General features: G+C 39.6%; 1 protein-coding gene across 2 annotated transcripts in view; it reads left to right on the top strand.

Moving 5' to 3' along the window:
• Positions 1–14,712, top strand: part of ccbe1 (collagen and calcium binding EGF domains 1) — a 29,247-nt gene extending 14,535 nt beyond the window's left edge. Inside the window, exons 3-11 of one of the 2 annotated variants that reach the window (XM_070850843.1) lie at positions 5,962–6,014; positions 6,255–6,389; positions 6,719–6,856; positions 8,119–8,225; positions 9,519–9,627; positions 10,205–10,344; positions 11,478–11,513; positions 13,891–13,926; positions 14,312–14,712. In XM_070850843.1, coding sequence (XP_070706944.1) covers positions 5,962–6,014; positions 6,255–6,389; positions 6,719–6,856; positions 8,119–8,225; positions 9,519–9,627; positions 10,205–10,344; positions 11,478–11,513; positions 13,891–13,926; positions 14,312–14,587 — 1,030 coding nt within the window. In that variant the 3' untranslated portion in view covers positions 14,588–14,712. Of the gene's footprint in view, positions 1–5,961; positions 6,015–6,254; positions 6,390–6,718; positions 6,857–8,115; positions 8,226–9,518; positions 9,628–10,204; positions 10,345–11,477; positions 11,514–13,890; positions 13,927–14,311 lie in introns of both variants that reach the window. The other variant, XM_070850842.1, reaches the window with a different exon arrangement.
• Positions 14,713–17,418: the final 2,706 nt, after the last annotated feature.

Genomic DNA, 17,418 nt, shown 5'->3' with positions numbered 1-17,418 from the left:
ATTATGTTGCCTATCAAATATCCAAAAATAGTGACAAATTCCCATCACAAGTTCTCAGAGCTCATGGAAGCATCTGGGTCATGTGCCATTTTGTCTTACTAACAGACCAAAACCCAAGGATTTTCAGATTACTATTATAAAACATTAAAAGGGCTACGATAATTGTTGCAGATTAATTTTATCCAACCAGAAAATGCCCTTTGCTAGATTATTGACCACCGTTTGCAGATGAATTTGTATCTCCGTTACTTCTAATATCTGTATCTGCAGCACACGCAACAGCATCAGCAGCTGTTAAACTGAAACTTCAGCTGTAAGGGTCAAACATTAGAGCACACATGTTGACTGGTCTTTGGCTTAAAGAAGAGGAGAGGACTTGTCTCAAGAGCAAATCACTAAATTCAGCTCCTGTCTGGGTAAATATTTATTCATATTCACAGAACAATCAATAACCTCTAAGAACTGGCTGACTCATTCATCTGAGTATGAGTGTGCTGATGACTGCAAATGGCAGTAGTTTTTAGCTTCCTGGAGAAATTAATACCCACAACGAAAAAGGTGTCTTTTAGACCCCCCCCTGTATTTCTAAACATGAAGCATCCTATAGAACAGAATCATTTATATTCACAGTACCTGTGATTATCCTATGACTCATTTTTCCTTGTGTGTTTTCCTAACCGCTAACCAGAATATATGACATAGCAGGCAATCATTGTCTTGGCTCTGGTTTTCTTCAAGATAAGGATTAAACAAGAAAATCACTTTGGTGTATCTGTGACACACTTTCAGAATGTCTACTCTCTATTACTTGTCCACCATTAGATGACGATAGCTAAAGAGCCACTGAGTGTAGCTTCAGAACTATTATGTAAAGGTTTGGATGGTAGTCTCTTGTTGACAGCAGAGTGAGTTGTAATGTTGTAATACATTTCGGGTGAGGTATGACGGTAGCTCTTGAAAATTGGACAGATTATAGGGAGTGATTTAGCAGGGTAGAGTTGAGAGTGAGTGACGCATTATCCTAGTGGAGAGCACAGAATACTAAGTTGGCAGTATATCTGCAGAATGCATGAAAAGATGAACAATCGTAGATTACCATGTACTCAAGAATGCCAGTGCCGAGGTTTTGGATTTGAAAGTAGCAGCGAAAAGGACTGGATGCTGGAGGGAACTGCAGCCGTCCAGACAAGAGACTGAAGATTGACAAACTGCCATTTTATTCAGCTGAAAAAAAAATGAGCTGCATGCTCATTATGCTACTGTACACAGCAGTATGTGGAACCTTGCAACAAATTTATTAGCTATGTAACACCTCTACAATACAAATCTACAGTATGTGGACAGCTGAAATAATTAGAGCTGCTACTGATGATTATTTTCAGTATCAGTTACAACTTTCACTACTTTTTGAAGCCCAAAGGTTGACGTCTTCAGATCACTTGTTTTTCTGATCATAACACAACTCAAAAGCAACTCACATTTGAGAGGCTAGAGTTAGAAAATATTTGACGTCTTTGTTGGAAAAATGGTGGTGATGTGATCAAAATCATTGAATTCTACTCACTGATGCATGTTTTATGTAACTCCATGTGCAACAATCAGCGTGAGCAGTCTAAACAACACAACTGTAGAAATGGTGTCCTCTCCACTTTGACAAACATCTTCTCTTGAGTGGAATGCAGACATGTTATTGTATATCACTGGCAGCAATGCTGGACAAATAAGCCTCCACGAAGCGGCGTGCATGTGTTGTCTCACAGCTGTGTGTGTTTGTGTGTGTGACATCCTTTAGTTTTGTAATTGTAGTGTAATGAAAGGTGAATATACTAAATGCATCGTTGTCTTCATCCTTTGTCAGACTCATCCTGTAGTTGCCTCATGCGTGCTGGTGTTATTTCGTGTGTTTCATTAAAAGACAAAGCCAGGCCAGGCTGGTTCTCCATGTTGGTTCGGGGGAGGTCCACTGTTTATAAGGTAATTAGAGTGCTTCTGGTTCACCCCGAGTAACTGAGGTCAGACTAATCTATGTCTAAATTTCAGGGGGGCCCCTGTAAAATGATATGGATCACTGGCAAAATGAAATAACCTTTAGGTGAGAAAAGGCACAGGTGGCAAAACAATCAGATTATCTGTGATGTCCTGCTCATTCTGAGCAAGTGCTGGACTCAGTGTATTATGTCTGAAGTCACATGTCAACAAGCTAGTGTTGTGTGTTTGTGTGGGCATGTGACACTGCAAACTCTGCTCATTGTTATTCTAATAGAAAAGTGTCATGAATGCATTTGGGAAATCTTCCCCCTTGTTCTGTCACTCATGAATATGAATGAACTCCACATGTGGTTTGAATTTAAGCAACTAACAAGCTTATGCAGGACTGAATTCTTAGCTGTTGTTATGAAAGGTGCTAAGGGCCCTGTGCAACCTCCCCTCAGCATGGCCTTCTTTAGTGTACTGAATATTATAAAGAGCTTCATCTCTAATTACCCATGCTTCATTTTTTAGATAGTGTTTATATTAGATGCTAAAACAACAAAGAAACATTCATATTATGCTCTTAGACTGTCCCCTAGTGTGCTAGTGTGGAGAGTGAGTCAGATCTGAGCTGTTCCTACTGTTCAGATAGTGTGACAGGAGCTGGGGCCTGTTAAATAGCTTTTTGAGAATCAATGCCGGATATTGATTCAGTCTGTTGATCAAATATAGACAGATCTGTTTGGAAAGAAGGGTATCCTTTTTGATTTAAGCATCTGTGCGCTCCAGCAGAGGCTGTGCTTCATTCACACGTTTCATACACACTGCATTTCTGAGAAGTTACCTCTTAAATATTTAACTCGGCTCCACCATGGAAAAACATTACAATTTTACCCCAAGCAACTTGAACACTTGCCACTCTGGAAAGGTGTGTTTGGACTGCAAGACACTAATTGCAGCCTTAACCATTGTCACAACATGTAAGTTGGTAAATATCTGTCTGAAGTAGGCAATAGTATAGTGCATTACTCTCTTCTAACTGGACTATAACAAATTAAACCAGGCAGTAAAAAACACATGTCAAATATCAGCTCTAATTTCAACTATTAGCATTTTGTTATCAATGAAACTCCTACAACTAGGGCACATAGTTGTCCATAGCTATACATCTGGTATGTGATGACAATGTTCTTTTCATGTATCAGCACTTTTCCCTTGAGACCATCCATATCAAAGGCCTGACAGGTTTTCAACCTCAGACTATGAATCATGTTGTCGGTTTGAGCTTATAATTTGCTTTAGTGCACTGATCTTCAGCATAGTCTTTACCGGGCATGTTGTTTTAACTTGTAGACAGGTCTTATCATTCTCTTATCGGTTCTGGGTGTCTTCCTCCCCTGGTCTGCCTGTTTTCATCTCCTCGTGTCAAAATATAAAAGGGTTATCAACGGGACAACAGGAGATATCAACAATTTTAAATTCAATCAGTTTGTATAAATGGAAAATGCCAGATGATACTTAAATTGAGTTTTCAAAGTGCTTTAATCTAAAGTAAGTAACAAACTATCACGTAGATTTGACACTTGTTTATTTAATGATATAATAGAAATGAGAAAGTACAATGAGGTAGGGCTAAGAAGCATTTCCCTGAATGGTAATTTAATAAAGATACAGTTCAGTAAAAATGAACTTCAACACAGATGTGGATCCAGTTTCCATGGGATGTTGTCTCCTCTTTCGTGATCTTCTGGAGAGGGACACAGATGTTTGTTTTCTCATGATTGTTCAACCAACCCTGGTTATTTTGCTAAGCTGGTTATTTGCTATAAGTGCCTTCTGTCCTCCTGGGGATGTTATTGTGACATGAAATATTGAGTCACACAGGAAACTCAGACCAGCTCTCTCTCTCGGGGTGTCCAAGTTGTAGCCTCCTTCACCCAAAAGCACCGCGGCTTTCCACCGTTTTGCATGCTCTGCTACATTTCATAGTATAGTTACCTTTGCCTAAAATAAAAGCATATCACATAATACAAGCCTATAATAAACACATGCATATGCACTCACTGAAACACACTAACACTCAAACACCCAAACACACACAGAGTATATAAATACACATGGCCTGCTCTCACCTAGGGCCTCCTAATTGTTCTTCCTCTACATCAACCACACCTGCAGGAGCGGCAGCATTAGGTGTCAAGATTTGAGATGAGATTGTTGCAGGTTAACATTCTTCATCGGCAGCAAGTGACGCTCTTATAGCCTCTCTTCAGGTAATGAATATAATGTAATATTTGGTAGTGTGGGTGAATAAGTATTTGGCTACTCTGTATTTGCTAAACTCATGAAAACGGGTGTAAAAGCAGTCGACTGCTGAGGGATGGCCCATTGGATAGCAGTGGTGCAGAGTCAGTGATTTACTTTGTTTTACCAGGATTATGTTTCTGTAATGTTATTGTAGAAGGCCTGACCTTTTTTTTTATAGATGGGTCATTTGAAATTAATAAATAACATTTGAAGTAGTAAATGGAAAGTCTTACTCTAATAAGCGTTACTGTGATACACCATCTTTCTGTTCCAAGTCTCTAATGGGGTATTTAAGAGAGGGATCTCAGTAATCAATCTGAAATCTGTCATCTGATAACATATTCTGCTTTTCTTACTCTTCCACAACATTCCCTCAAAATTATTTTCTGGGTGGGTGTCATTAAGATTTTAATGGTACTGCTACTCTCATTAATAATGCCTATAACAGATACTTTAACAGTGCTCTTATCAGTTCTTATTATTAGTTTAAAAAAAAAAGTATCAACAGAATTAACATTACCTTATTTTCTCACGTACTGTACGTAAATCAACATTCTTGAGGAGCAACTGCAACAGCGTGTGTTATTTTCTGGAAACTGCTGGAAAACTGAAAGGGCGTTACCGCCAAAGTAGGAATCGACTTTGGCCGGTGAGGAAAATAATCTCCCCTGTAATCTTTTTACAAATTAGAAACAAAGTTGGCGAGTTAAAAGATCTAAGATAACATTTATGTTGCCCAAATAGAGAATCTATTTTCTTAATTTCTTAAGAAAATAGATTTTTCTATTGGTCTGTCCAGATAGGTGAAAAGCATTGCCCCCATCATCATAGCTACTCCTGAACAAAAGCTGTAAAGCATTACTGAGCAATCTATTTTCCAGTGCCACTATTAAAGTGAGTGGGACTGCACTATATTGCCATGACTTCATAGCATAATTGGATTTTTTTTTATCACCTCCTGTATGAAAGTAACACCTGGTAGCACTTTTCCTTTGAGCTTAGTGCGAGTGAGGGATGAATAATACCTCATGATGATGAGACTTGTGCTGATAAAATATTGCAACAATATGTTATCATGGAGATGGAGCACAGATGTAGGAAGAAATGATGCAACAGAGAAGATGTTTAAGGACAGCTCATTAGTTTGTTTGCCAAATTGGGTTTTTTTTCTGTCACCTACAAACAGACATGCTAACTGTTGTGATAAAGACTGATTCTACTCATCAGGGCTTCTGAAATTCTGTAAAAACTAACTGCAGATCTATGAATTAGTAATGGAAATTTGAGAACTGGAAAGGAAAGAATTATACAAGTGAGCAGGAAAGAAACACAGATTAAACACAGATTAAATGAAAAGTGGAATTCAGTCAATAATGAAGAATTCAAAAGGGAAATTTTGGAGAAATAGAAAATACCACAGTCAGCATAGTCAAACCGATGAAGAATTTTAACTTTAACTTAGAGGAGTGTCATCAGACATGAACGAACAAGCAACAGCAGGCCAAAGACAGCAATGAGACCTGCAGATTGCAGTCAGTGTGTGTGTGTGTTTGTGTGTGTGTGTTACACGTCAAACATTTTGAAAATTACAAGGAAATTTGGGACCTTTATGGGACCATTATGTGAATGTTAAAGTATTTTGGCTTTGTCCTCTAACATGCATGTGTATTTGACATTTAACAGAAAAACATGTTGCAAGGGCTTCAAGTTTGTATTGGGCCAGTGCATTCCTGAAGGTAGGGAAAACTGTTTGGATGTCTGTCTGGTGTATTTGCTTGTGATATTTTCTGAAATACCATCCTATTATGCCCCATAAGGCCTTTTAATGTACTTCCCTTAATTTCCTCTTGCTGTAACCACTCTGAATGCTTTATAATCCTGACAGTGATGTTGCATGTACAACACTGATACACTGAGAAACGTTTTTTGTGTTTTCTTGTGTTGTCACTGATGAAAAGCCTCATCTATATCTGCAGACTATGATGTGTGTTCTGGCGCCCCCTGTGAGCAACAGTGCACTGACCATTTTGGTCGTGTGGTGTGCACCTGTTACCCCGGCTACCGCTATGATCGTGAACGCCACCGAAATCGAGATAAGCCCTACTGTCTGGGTGAGACCTTGTATAACATCACATCTTGTTAATTGTCCTTTAAAAACAAAGTGAAAGTGTTAGACGGCACCAGTGTTGGCCTTTCAGTTAGGAAACATACTATTGCAGTAGTACACTGCAATTGATAAATCTGATCAGTATCATATTGTCAGTCATGGTCCTATGTGTGGAATCTGTAATTAATCTTTTTTCTTAATGCTGGTTGATTTTCATACACGATGCACTATTTTTACAAGCTGTTGGTTATGTACTCGAAGTTGCTTTAACCGACATTGCCTTTCATCAATTTACGTTTGTCTCTTCTGTCTGTCTGTCACCGTAACACGCAGACATCGACGAATGTGCATACAAGAACATGAGTGCATGCTCTCAGATCTGTGTCAATTCTGTGGGGAGCTACAGGTGTGAGTGTGAGAAAGGCTATTTCCTGGAAGAAGATGGGAAAACATGCACCAAGGGGGAGAGAGGTGAGAAGAGTATTTTTATTCAGACATTTTTCCCTTTTTTTTAGGGGCACATATGACTGATGTGGAGCTGACCACACAATGTTGGTGTGTGTCTGTGTCTGTGTCTGTGTGAGAGAGAGAGAAAGAGAGAGAGTGAGAAAAGAGATGGGGGGTACTGCAAACATAGACACCTGGTAGTCATTACACATCCCAGAACCTTATGCATGTCAGAACAGTTCTGTCTACCAAACATACCGCTGCCCCGGTGACTCCTGGTCTTTTCTGATTTGCTGGATGCATTTGAGAAAAATGTCACAAATGGTTCAGGCAATAATAAAGTCTTTTTTTTTTAGCCAGATTCAGTTGCCAATGAAGCGGTCAGCCGCTGTAGATTTGCTACTTCCTCCCTTGAGTTTCTCTTCCATTACATACTATAACATATCAGGAGAAGCTGCAGAGTGAGAAATTATGGTACATATAGTCATGCTCCTGCTTTATATCCTGCTGCTTCGTAACATAGTGGGGAAAATACTGTCCAGACACTTTCATTCATCCATGAAATATATGCACTTGTGGAGCAGGACCCATTCTGCTACAGGCCAGAAACAAAACCAGGAGTGTGCTTCTCATGTTGTTTTTTTCTCATTATAGGACTTGTGCAAGTTTATTGCTTAAAGTGAAATGTTTTAATATGATATGTTTCTAGATAAAGCATATTTAATCGCAGAAAGTTTATCCTCAGTACCCTATCTATTTGTCAAAAAGTTTAAATATGGAAATATGTAATTATATTGCACTTTTTTAACTCCTCCAGAGCCAATAGTCAGACATTAGTTCTACACTAGTCTTCCCCAACACACATTTGCTAGACCAGCTCCCTGTCTAAGTCAAGGATTTGAAGTGACCCACAACGCCCCAGTGTTAGAGTCATAAGTCACTACTGTATAAGTCACTCATCCCCTAAACAGACATTTAGCTCACACAATTTACAAAAGCCCCAGTGAACCCATCAGACTATCATCAGACTATCACCAGACCAGCATTGTGTGACTCAGGAATATTAACCCTTACAGTTCTGTATTTTTTGGTTTTTGAAAGTAAGTCATTGCAGAAATAGTTTAAGACAAAAAATGATTACATTAAAAGAAACTAAATTTTGATTTAACAAAAACATTTTTAAGACCATGCTAAATCTGTCCACATATTTAGATACAAGGAGATGTTGTGCTTTTCCTTTTTCTGAAATGAATATTTCCTGGTATTCTTTTCCCATTTCCCAGCAGTGCATCTCTTTGAGGAGTCTGATAATGTGATGAATGCTGGAACTTGCTCAGCCACATGTGACGATTTCCTTCAAATCAAGATGTCTGTGCTGCAGCTTAAACAGAAGGTGAGGCTTCGAAAATAAGAACAAAAAGCCCACATCTGTCTTGCAAACATGAAATTTAATCTGCACAGTTTACCTGTTATATTATACTATTTTTTATCTGAAATTGTGATCCTGCGTCCTGCAACCCTGCAGAAAAGCCCCAGTGAGCATTAAACTCACCTTCTTGATTCAGTCAAATGTAAATATCTCCACTGTTTCTTTATCACCAACTAAAGATCTCCCTTTATCTCCAAGGACAGCTTGGATACCTGACAGTATTTCAGAAAAAAATAAGTCAGATTTTTACAACTCTCTTGAGATCTATTGCAGCACTTTATTTCCTAATAAAAAATGTCTGAAAAAACTTCCTCTACTGTCGCTGCTAGATTTCTTCCATCAGTTGGAATTGTTGGGCAAGTTGTGTGAAACTCAGCAGTGGGGTTACACCTAATCACAGGCGTCTGAATCTATCTGAACACGAGTCTGTCAACAGTGGCACTCAACACCTCGACTATAACACATTATGTATTGCTTCCAGCTGTGTGGTCTAGGTGCCCCTGCAGCTACACACTCTATATAACTCTTTTTTTCTTAATGTTAAAATATCAGCAAAAAAAATGAAATGCTCACTGTATGTTATTACAGTATAAGAGAAAGTCTCATTTATTCATATCATGGAAAGGTTAGAGTACAACTTTAGGATCACACTGTGGTTCAAACACCTGTGCCCAAGGTCACAGGTTACAGTCTTGCATAATGCTCACTGATCAGCAGATGAACCATGACCTTGTGTGTGTATGGGCATATGCTTCTAAGTCTGTGTGCACAAATTCTGATTTGTAGGCCCTCGCAGCATAGCAAGGCCTTTCACGTGTTTCCCTCTGGAATTGCCAGTTCCACATGATGTTATACAGAGATCAAAGATAACTTTTCCCAAGGATGCCACTTAGCATACAGAGCAGGAGCTCTCCTGGTCATGCTGAATAATGCAGAGGGGTTGCCTGGCCCTCCATCTGTCTGGGTTAGGCTGCAGCTTGTAGTGTGGTGCAGATGGGAGATCAGCTTTCATCTTTGGCAGGGCGTACAGTTTTAACATAATTTTACTTGAAGTTTCAGTGTGTAATTTTCCTGTCCTGTTTGACAGTGCAGGACTTTATGAATCATTCTATCTAAACCCATTTTAGACATGACAACCAAATATTGAAATATTTATTTCTGTTGTTCTTTATTTGATATATCGTCCATTCAGTCATTTATAGTTGACTTCTCATTGAGCTGTTCAGTCAGTTATTATTTTCTGCATCCCTATTCAAGATGGCCATGCTGTCAAACAGTGCTGAGGTCCCTGAGCAGATGACCAGCGAGAAAATCCTGACATCGCCCATATTTTTACCAGGGCCTCCAGGTCTCCCTGGACCTCCAGGTAAAACACATGAAGCTAAAAATAATACAGCAGTGTCAGACATGCATAAGGAAACTGGCCTGCATCCAGCAAGGATGGTATGAAGCGCTAAATGTAATGTACAGCTGAGGCTGATGGGAATCTCATTAGTTTTGCAGGTCTTTAGTCATAAGCCAAAATATTGGACAAATAAAAAATTTGACCTGATCCTGGTGCTAGATGAAAAGGCAGGGGATCAAAAAATGTATTAGCATTCATCAAGAGGTGGACATGAATATCTGCACCAAATGTCATGGTAATCATGGTCATCAGTTGTTGAGACATTTTACTCAAAACCACACGCCCCCCTAATGGTGGCACTAGAGGAAAAGTCACAAGATCGCCAAAGTAATTAGGATTCATTATCTGGGAGCCGAGGAAGAGAAAACTTCAACCTGCTGTTGGCACTGTTGGAATAGTCAGGGGATAAAAATGTTGACATACCACCACTGGCATGGCTAAAAAGCATGTTCTGCAAAAATCATAATATATTCTGTGTCTGAACTTTTTATGTGATCTGTGGTCTTTAGTTCACTAACATCAGGCCGGATTGTTTTAGGAGATCCAGGGCCAGAGGGCCCTCCAGGACTCACAGGACTGTTGGGGCCCCCTGGGCCTCCTGGTCCTAGGGGCTTGATGGGACCCATTGGACCCACACCAGACCTGTCCCACATCAAACGGGGCTCCAGAGGACCCATGGTCAGTTTATACTTTTTTTTTCCACAGTTATAAGTAATTGCCCTTTAATCAAATCTGCCTTTTGACGGTAAAAACACCACATTATACTCATCAAAGCTAAAATAACTGTCACATTTCGGAAAGACACCATCCTGCCATACACCCTCTTAAAGAAACCCACATGTCTGCAAAGTGAAAAGGGATGACACGTGGTAATGGCAATAACAACAGAGAGGGCTGAATCCATTTACAGCTTTAGTTGTTTTCTTTGGCTCGCCGTGGTTTTGTGCTTCGCTCAGTCTTGACAGCGAGCGTGAACCCTTCGTGTTGGAGTGGGATCATAATCAAGAATGTGCAGGATGTGGCCATGAAGGCATATTTCTAGTTTTTAAAGCTTGAGTGTTTATACAGTCTTGTTTTTGCTAAATCAGACAACCCCATCAACCCCTGCAATTAGTCACATCAAGAGCTCCATAATGCCAAACCAAGACGTCTAAAACTGTTGCTCTGTGTGTGTGTGTGTGTACATAGGTGACATTTGGATGTGTGTTTTAATTCACAACTCTTTATAATCATGATCTGTTAATACATTTAATCACTGCACATACAAAGATTCTGAGCACAGTCATGAGGTTTGGCCACCAGGTCACATGTGTTCGACCGCACATCAGGATTGCAGAGATGATGAATGTGGGTGACTGTGTGCCTCACAGGCTTGGTACTGATCTCAATATTGGCCTTACCTCTTGCACAATGTCTTCACACTTCTGTAATGAAGATTTTCCCAGGAAAGAGATCAAAGAACTCCGCCATAGAGCTGAAGACACTCAAAGACAAAATGGCTTGGAGGCAGGCAGTTATTCTTGCATAATCGTTTTTGAGTACACAGTGAAGATGTCAGTTTTGAATTTAAGAATTTAAAAAAAGATTTAGAATATATTTATTTTCTGTGAAAATGAATGAAAATGAATGAAGTGACCATGTATTAATGACCATTAACACATTTCTGTTTGGGTGCAAGGCAGAGAATCACTATCACCAGTATATAGTCCGCCTGACTTGTATGTCTTTGGAGAGTGAAAGGAAATTGACATAAATATGCAAACGTGATTGAAACAGATGTGAAATTAATGTTATGTATTTTCATTTAACAGGGGCCTCCAGGAGCACCAGGAAAAGATGGCCTAAAGGTGAGGTCAGATGCTGTTCTGTCACATTAAATACAATCTGTTTTTATTTTTAAGGCATGACTTTTCTTCAAGAGGCAACAGTTCGAGACAAGAGACTCTTTTTCAGTGGCACATCAGTTGAACGGGGGTCCAGTGCATTGCCCCTCAGGCCTGTTCATTCATGTTGCCAGCAAAGAAATTTTACTTTGTGCTCAGTGAACATGACCTCTCATCAGAAAGAGGTCTGATCATCTGCCAACACCACATCTGAAATCAAAAGATATTTCTCAATAGCTAAATTGCTTCTCAACTTCACCAAATTTATATGGGGTGAAAACGACAAAGCAGGTGCCAGGATTCTAACAAATCCTCAGTTGGACACTGCACAAACATTTAATGGGATCACTGCAAGTTACTACAAGTTGAGAAAGAAAGGAAAACCGGTGTGCCAAACAGCCATTTATACAATTTAAAAGCTCCTCTTGGGACTTATTAGAAAGACTAAAGGAACATGATGTGGCATAAACACAAACACATCGTTGTTATCTTGTGTCTGAGTAGCCATGTATAGGTTCAGATAATTGCACCTGATGCAAGAACATTTCGTGCCAAGCTTGGGCAGTTTTGTAGTTGCTTAATCAGCCTTGAGATTACACAGGATATAATCTCTGATGAGCATGATTTCTCTCATCTGCAGCATGGGTCAGAATTAACCCAGTGCACAAGAAGCTGAGGCCAACAGCTTGTCTGCTCAAGTGGCAACTCAGTCACTTCTTCCCGACCACCAGTGCGAAGACTCTGGATACCTGCAGGCTATTGTGGTTGTCTGGAATATCACGTGGAGTTTGTGAGCAGTGCCTTTATATTGGCTAATGGGCGGTAGTAACCGTTTTCAAAAGGCTAACTGGAATGTTTGCCTCTGTTTTGCCTCCCTGGGAAGCCTAAGGCAAAGATGGTTAAGCCTCAGATTAAGGAGGCACAAAGCAGAGTCCACCCCTGTTACAGTGAGATTTGTGTTTGCATTTTTCAAATTGTTTTGTATTTAACCAGTTTTGCTCGCACCCTCTTATTTTGTAATATGCCTAAAAAGAAAATCAAAGAGCAACTGAGGTAATAGAAATATGACGGGATGTTGCAGATGTTTTGGCCTTCAGCCTTCTGCAGCGTGCTTTGGAGCTTTGGAGCAGTTGCAGTTGACTTTGAATATAGTTCTCTCTCATCCGTATGTGTTTATACTCATTCACTTCATTCATGAAGATAAAGCTAGCATGAACCTCATTTGAGACTGTGGCAACAGTGGTGGTACAACGATGAGCTTCAAAGCCGAGGCCTATTGAGTAAGCAGGTCAACTTTTAGTCCGTCTTTGGTTTGAAAGTAGGTTAGTTGTGCAGTCAAGTTTGCAGCTCTGTGATCCAGCAAGATGGAGACATTATCAGACCTAAAGGTGATTGTGATTAGACAGGAATCAAAACTAATTTATTACAATACTACCTATTGACAAAGAGAAGCACGAGGTATCAAAACACACTGAAGAGATTCTGGCCCCACATTGGCTCTTGGATCTTGTTATACCCATAACAGTGTTTGCTTAGCTTGTGGATCACATATGGAACAATTCAGGTGCATCTGCTTTATTGACATAATACCTTGGTTTTCTTTCAGTATAGCTGGGATGTTTGTCTGGATAGATTTGAGGGTGATAGTAATCTGTCTCTCCGAGTAACAAATCCAAACCATCTGCCAAAACAATTACAGCCCCAGTGTGACCCAGAGCCTGGCTAACAACCACAGTAGTCAGGTCAACACGTGTGTTTGTGCTACCATAAGTCAGCAGGCTGCCATGATACTTCACAGTCAGGCTACATGTACAGGATGTTTAAAAACTCTTTAGCTTTCACACACACAGGACGCAGTTTCAGGAAATGTTCTACATTTTGGGAAACTTGACAACAGTTAGACGAGAAAATCAATACCACTCTCATGCATCTGTGTTTACTGATATATGAAGTTAGAGCAGGGATCCATTATCTTAGCATAAAGACAGGATGCAAGGAGAAGCAACTAGCCTGGCTCTGTCCAAGGTTCAAAAATACACCTACCAGCACCACTGGATCACATCTTACTCTCGGCAAAACTCTCAAAGTATTCCTTTACAACATCTAATCTGTTTTTAATCTTCTACAATGAATTTTTCTTTAAAATTACATGCTTGCTTATTCCATTTTTTTACCTTTTTAATCCATGAGGCATTTATGGTCACGCTCATCCTGATCTCATTTTCCCTCCCATCCTCCAGTTCTTTTTAAATGTATTCTCTAACTAGAATAATATGAATTCTTCTCATGCTTTTCCCAAACTGTAATTCATCTAAGCTAAATATTTGTTTTGTTTCCTCAGGGGGATAGAGGAGCTCCTGGGCCTGTCGGACCACCAGTAAGATCCTGGCCATCTATACTGATGCCACACCATTGTAACTTGTTTACATTGTCCAGAACAATACAGCTAAACTAGAGCATGACTGCAAAACAGACCAGTGTGGACTCTGGACATTAAACGGCACAGTTGATGATACTGTCAAACTCAAAGTAAATAGCATCCAGTTCATAGTAAGCGTTATCCCCTTAGGTAAACACTGATGACACTAATGTTAACAAATCATGAGGAAAAGCTCAGTAGTCAGTGGCCAGTCCTAGACAGTCCATTGATCAGCTGGATTTCTGTTTATAAAGTCATTTTAATTATATGTCCATTAATAATTTGTAACATAATAAACTAAATATTTGCTAAGTAACTGCTTTTTCTTTAACTCGATCCTCAGGGCCCTCCAGGCTCCTTTGATTTCCTGCTTCTCCTGATGGCAGACATCCGTAACGACATCGCTGACCTACAGAGCAAAGTGTACGGTCGTCCAACACACTCTCCGGGTGAGGACTTTCCTGCTGTCCCTGACAGCTGGAGGGACAGTCAGGACAATCTAGATACAGGCTCAGGTGAGGACTACAAGGATCCTCCACCTCGAACAGGCGGAGGGTCCAAGAGGAACAGGAAGAGGAAACCAGCACGAGAGAGAACAGACTTTGACTGGAATATTTAAATGGTGGGTTTGATTACTTAATGTCAGATGTAAATATTGAAGTGGTTTGCTTTTTTTATTTAACTATTTTTTAACAGAATGTAGTGTATGCCTTTTTGATCACAGATGTTTATTTTTGTATGACAAATAAGGTTTTGTGTGAATAGTTTTAAACAAAATGAGTCGACTGTGCAAGTGCATGTTTTGTCTTTTATATTTGTAGAAACAGTCGGTTCCTTCACAGCACATTAAACAAGTCTCAAAGAGGTTTTTAGCTCATGCATATTATTCTGTGTCACAGGAAACGGGTAAGAAACCCAAAACCATAATGGTGATTTGATTGGATTTGGATTAAAACAGCAGTTTACTGTGACTCTAATGCCATTAGTCCTCATCTGTGAGACACCTCCCTGCCCTGTAGTTTCCAGTTGGCATGGCAGTAAACTAATAACAGGAGAAGATGGAAACAATTCTTGCATTGCTATCTGAGGTTTATTTTTCTCTTAATTTGTAATTATTGATGCAGTCATACCAATCAATAAGCAGCAATGGTTTGAAGAGCTGCAACTGTTTGTATTATTAATTAGTTTGCTGAACATTTCTTCTGCTCATCATTTGGTTTATGAAATGTCAGAAAATAGTGGAAAAATCCAAATGTTTAGTTTGACCAAAACAAAAAGATATATGATTAAAAAGAAGCAAATGCCATTTGAGAAGCTGGAACCTGAGAATGTGTAGCGTCTTTAATTTTTATTTTTGCTTAAGAAATTAAAATATATCAAAATAGGTGCTGAATGTTTTTCTCTTCGTCGATTTAATCAACCAATCACTTCAGTATGTGATGTATAAAATGTGTAAATCATCACATATTTTTAGACACAGTGCAAATACAGTGGGTAACAAACGGACTAATTTCTCTGCACACACAGACCGGATCCTTTGTCCACTTAGCTCTATTAGCCTGACCATGTTTTTCATGTTGTGGATGTTGGCAGAAACAGCAATATGAAAACAGGCCAAAAACTGTTTTGCTGTGAGTTGCAAAGCAGGATAATGGAAAAGGATGACATCAACTGTTGTTTAAAAAATTGCTCAGTCAGGTCCTGAGCAGCAGAAAACGATCAGTTCAGAGCTTTAATAGGTGGAAACAGTGATGAAGCTTCTCTGTTAAACTGTTAAATCTGTCACACATCTAAACTGTGTGGCTGATAGTTATCCACTAGAGGGAGACTTCCTCAAAGCAAGAATGTCCTCAGCGCTGACAACAGCTCTCTGCTGACTGTTTGCTCAGTCCGATATAAAAAGAGCCAAATTTCCATGTGATAACTTCGTTAACTTCTTAGCAGAAAACAAGAAGGCGACACAATCACTCCGCTGTATAAGTGCAACATCCAATTTAAGGACAAGAAAGATTTGGAGTCATGTTGAAACTTAATTATGTGTATATATGTGTAGAGCAGTTTTCAAGGCTAAATACTCCACAGGGTGTGTTCTAAGGTCCATCTGGACTTTTACATTGTACATAACCACTGTAAAGAAGCACAGGTTATTTAATCACTGATTGCATGGAGGATCAGCTCTGCATCACTTACACTGACAGAGGAAAGCAAAAGAAAGTTTATCTTGGCTCATTATACAGCTCATACAAAAACATGATTTTCCTTTATACAGCAAAAAGTGCATCTTTGGAGTTGTTTAATATATGTTTATAACACATTATAATGTAGTTGTAAGCAGATATGAGGAAATTTGAGGTGCTTATTAGGGCCCGAGCACCAAGCGGTGCGAGCACCATGCTGCCCCCTAGTCCATGTACAATGATCCTCAAAACATCTTGTGTCTGACTTTTTTGAAGTCAGTGCTGGATGAGGTACAGTTGGCCATCAAGGCTTTTGAGGGAGAGCAGGTAGATCCTCTTAAACTTCTTGACAGCCTGATAAAGTCTGTGAGTAGCAGGGTGCTGAATCCACTGGCAAATACTGATGTACTCAAAGAGCCAATTGATGGATACATCAACACTGAACCAAAAAAACCAAACACTGAACCTGAATTAGGGCCAAACTAGTTGCCATCATTTTCTCACATTGCCATTGACAGTCATCAGTTGTTAATGTTGTCAAGTTAAAACCGTCTATCAAAAAAATTGTTAGAATTATGGCAAAAAATGTTCATGTTTTACTGTGACTTGTTGTCGGCTCCTAAACGTCGCAGCGTAGTGACACAACCAGCCAGGAAAGTTTAGCAACAACTCTGTAGATGTGTTCATCATAAACAAAATGTAATCAGTTCTTTTCAGGGAGTTTTTTCCACAGTGCAGGTAGAAGTTTGGGTTCAGGTGCTTTGCATTTTTGAGGACACAGCGCCCCCTTGTGTCCTGTAGGAGTAACTATTTATCAATGTTCCTCCTCTCGTTTTCTCTTTTTCACTGTTTTGTCTTTTCATTTATTATGTCTTTATATATCTTTACTTTTCATGAGTCATTAAATGATATGTGTCAACACTGTTCATTTAGGATGAATAAAAACAATGTGAAGTGTGTGTACCTGCCCGATGTGCTCTTTTCTGTCCAGGGAGCCACATCTGGCCATTTTTGCAGCAAGCACATGAGCCAGAGCCCGTCTGCCCTGTGCCACGGCTCTGTGGAGAAATCTGGCAGTTTGAAAAGAAATGACACAGTTGAACAATTTTGAACTCCACTCATTGCGCCACAGGAAGTGATACGTTCTCTTCTCTGAGTGTCCATCCCAGCAGGTTAGTTACAGCCACTTCAAATTCAGTCTAAACATTCCCAGGATATGGATGATGCTCACTTATGAAGCTCTTGAAGTTTCGCCCAAACGTTGTCACCGTGG

The sequence above is a fragment of the Pempheris klunzingeri genome, chromosome 19 (genome assembly GCF_042242105.1).
Source record: "Pempheris klunzingeri isolate RE-2024b chromosome 19, fPemKlu1.hap1, whole genome shotgun sequence".
NCBI lineage: Eukaryota > Metazoa > Chordata > Actinopteri > Acropomatiformes > Pempheridae > Pempheris > Pempheris klunzingeri.
The sequence above is the reverse complement of the archived record's forward strand: the minus strand, read 5'-3'. Positions and strand labels throughout refer to the sequence as shown.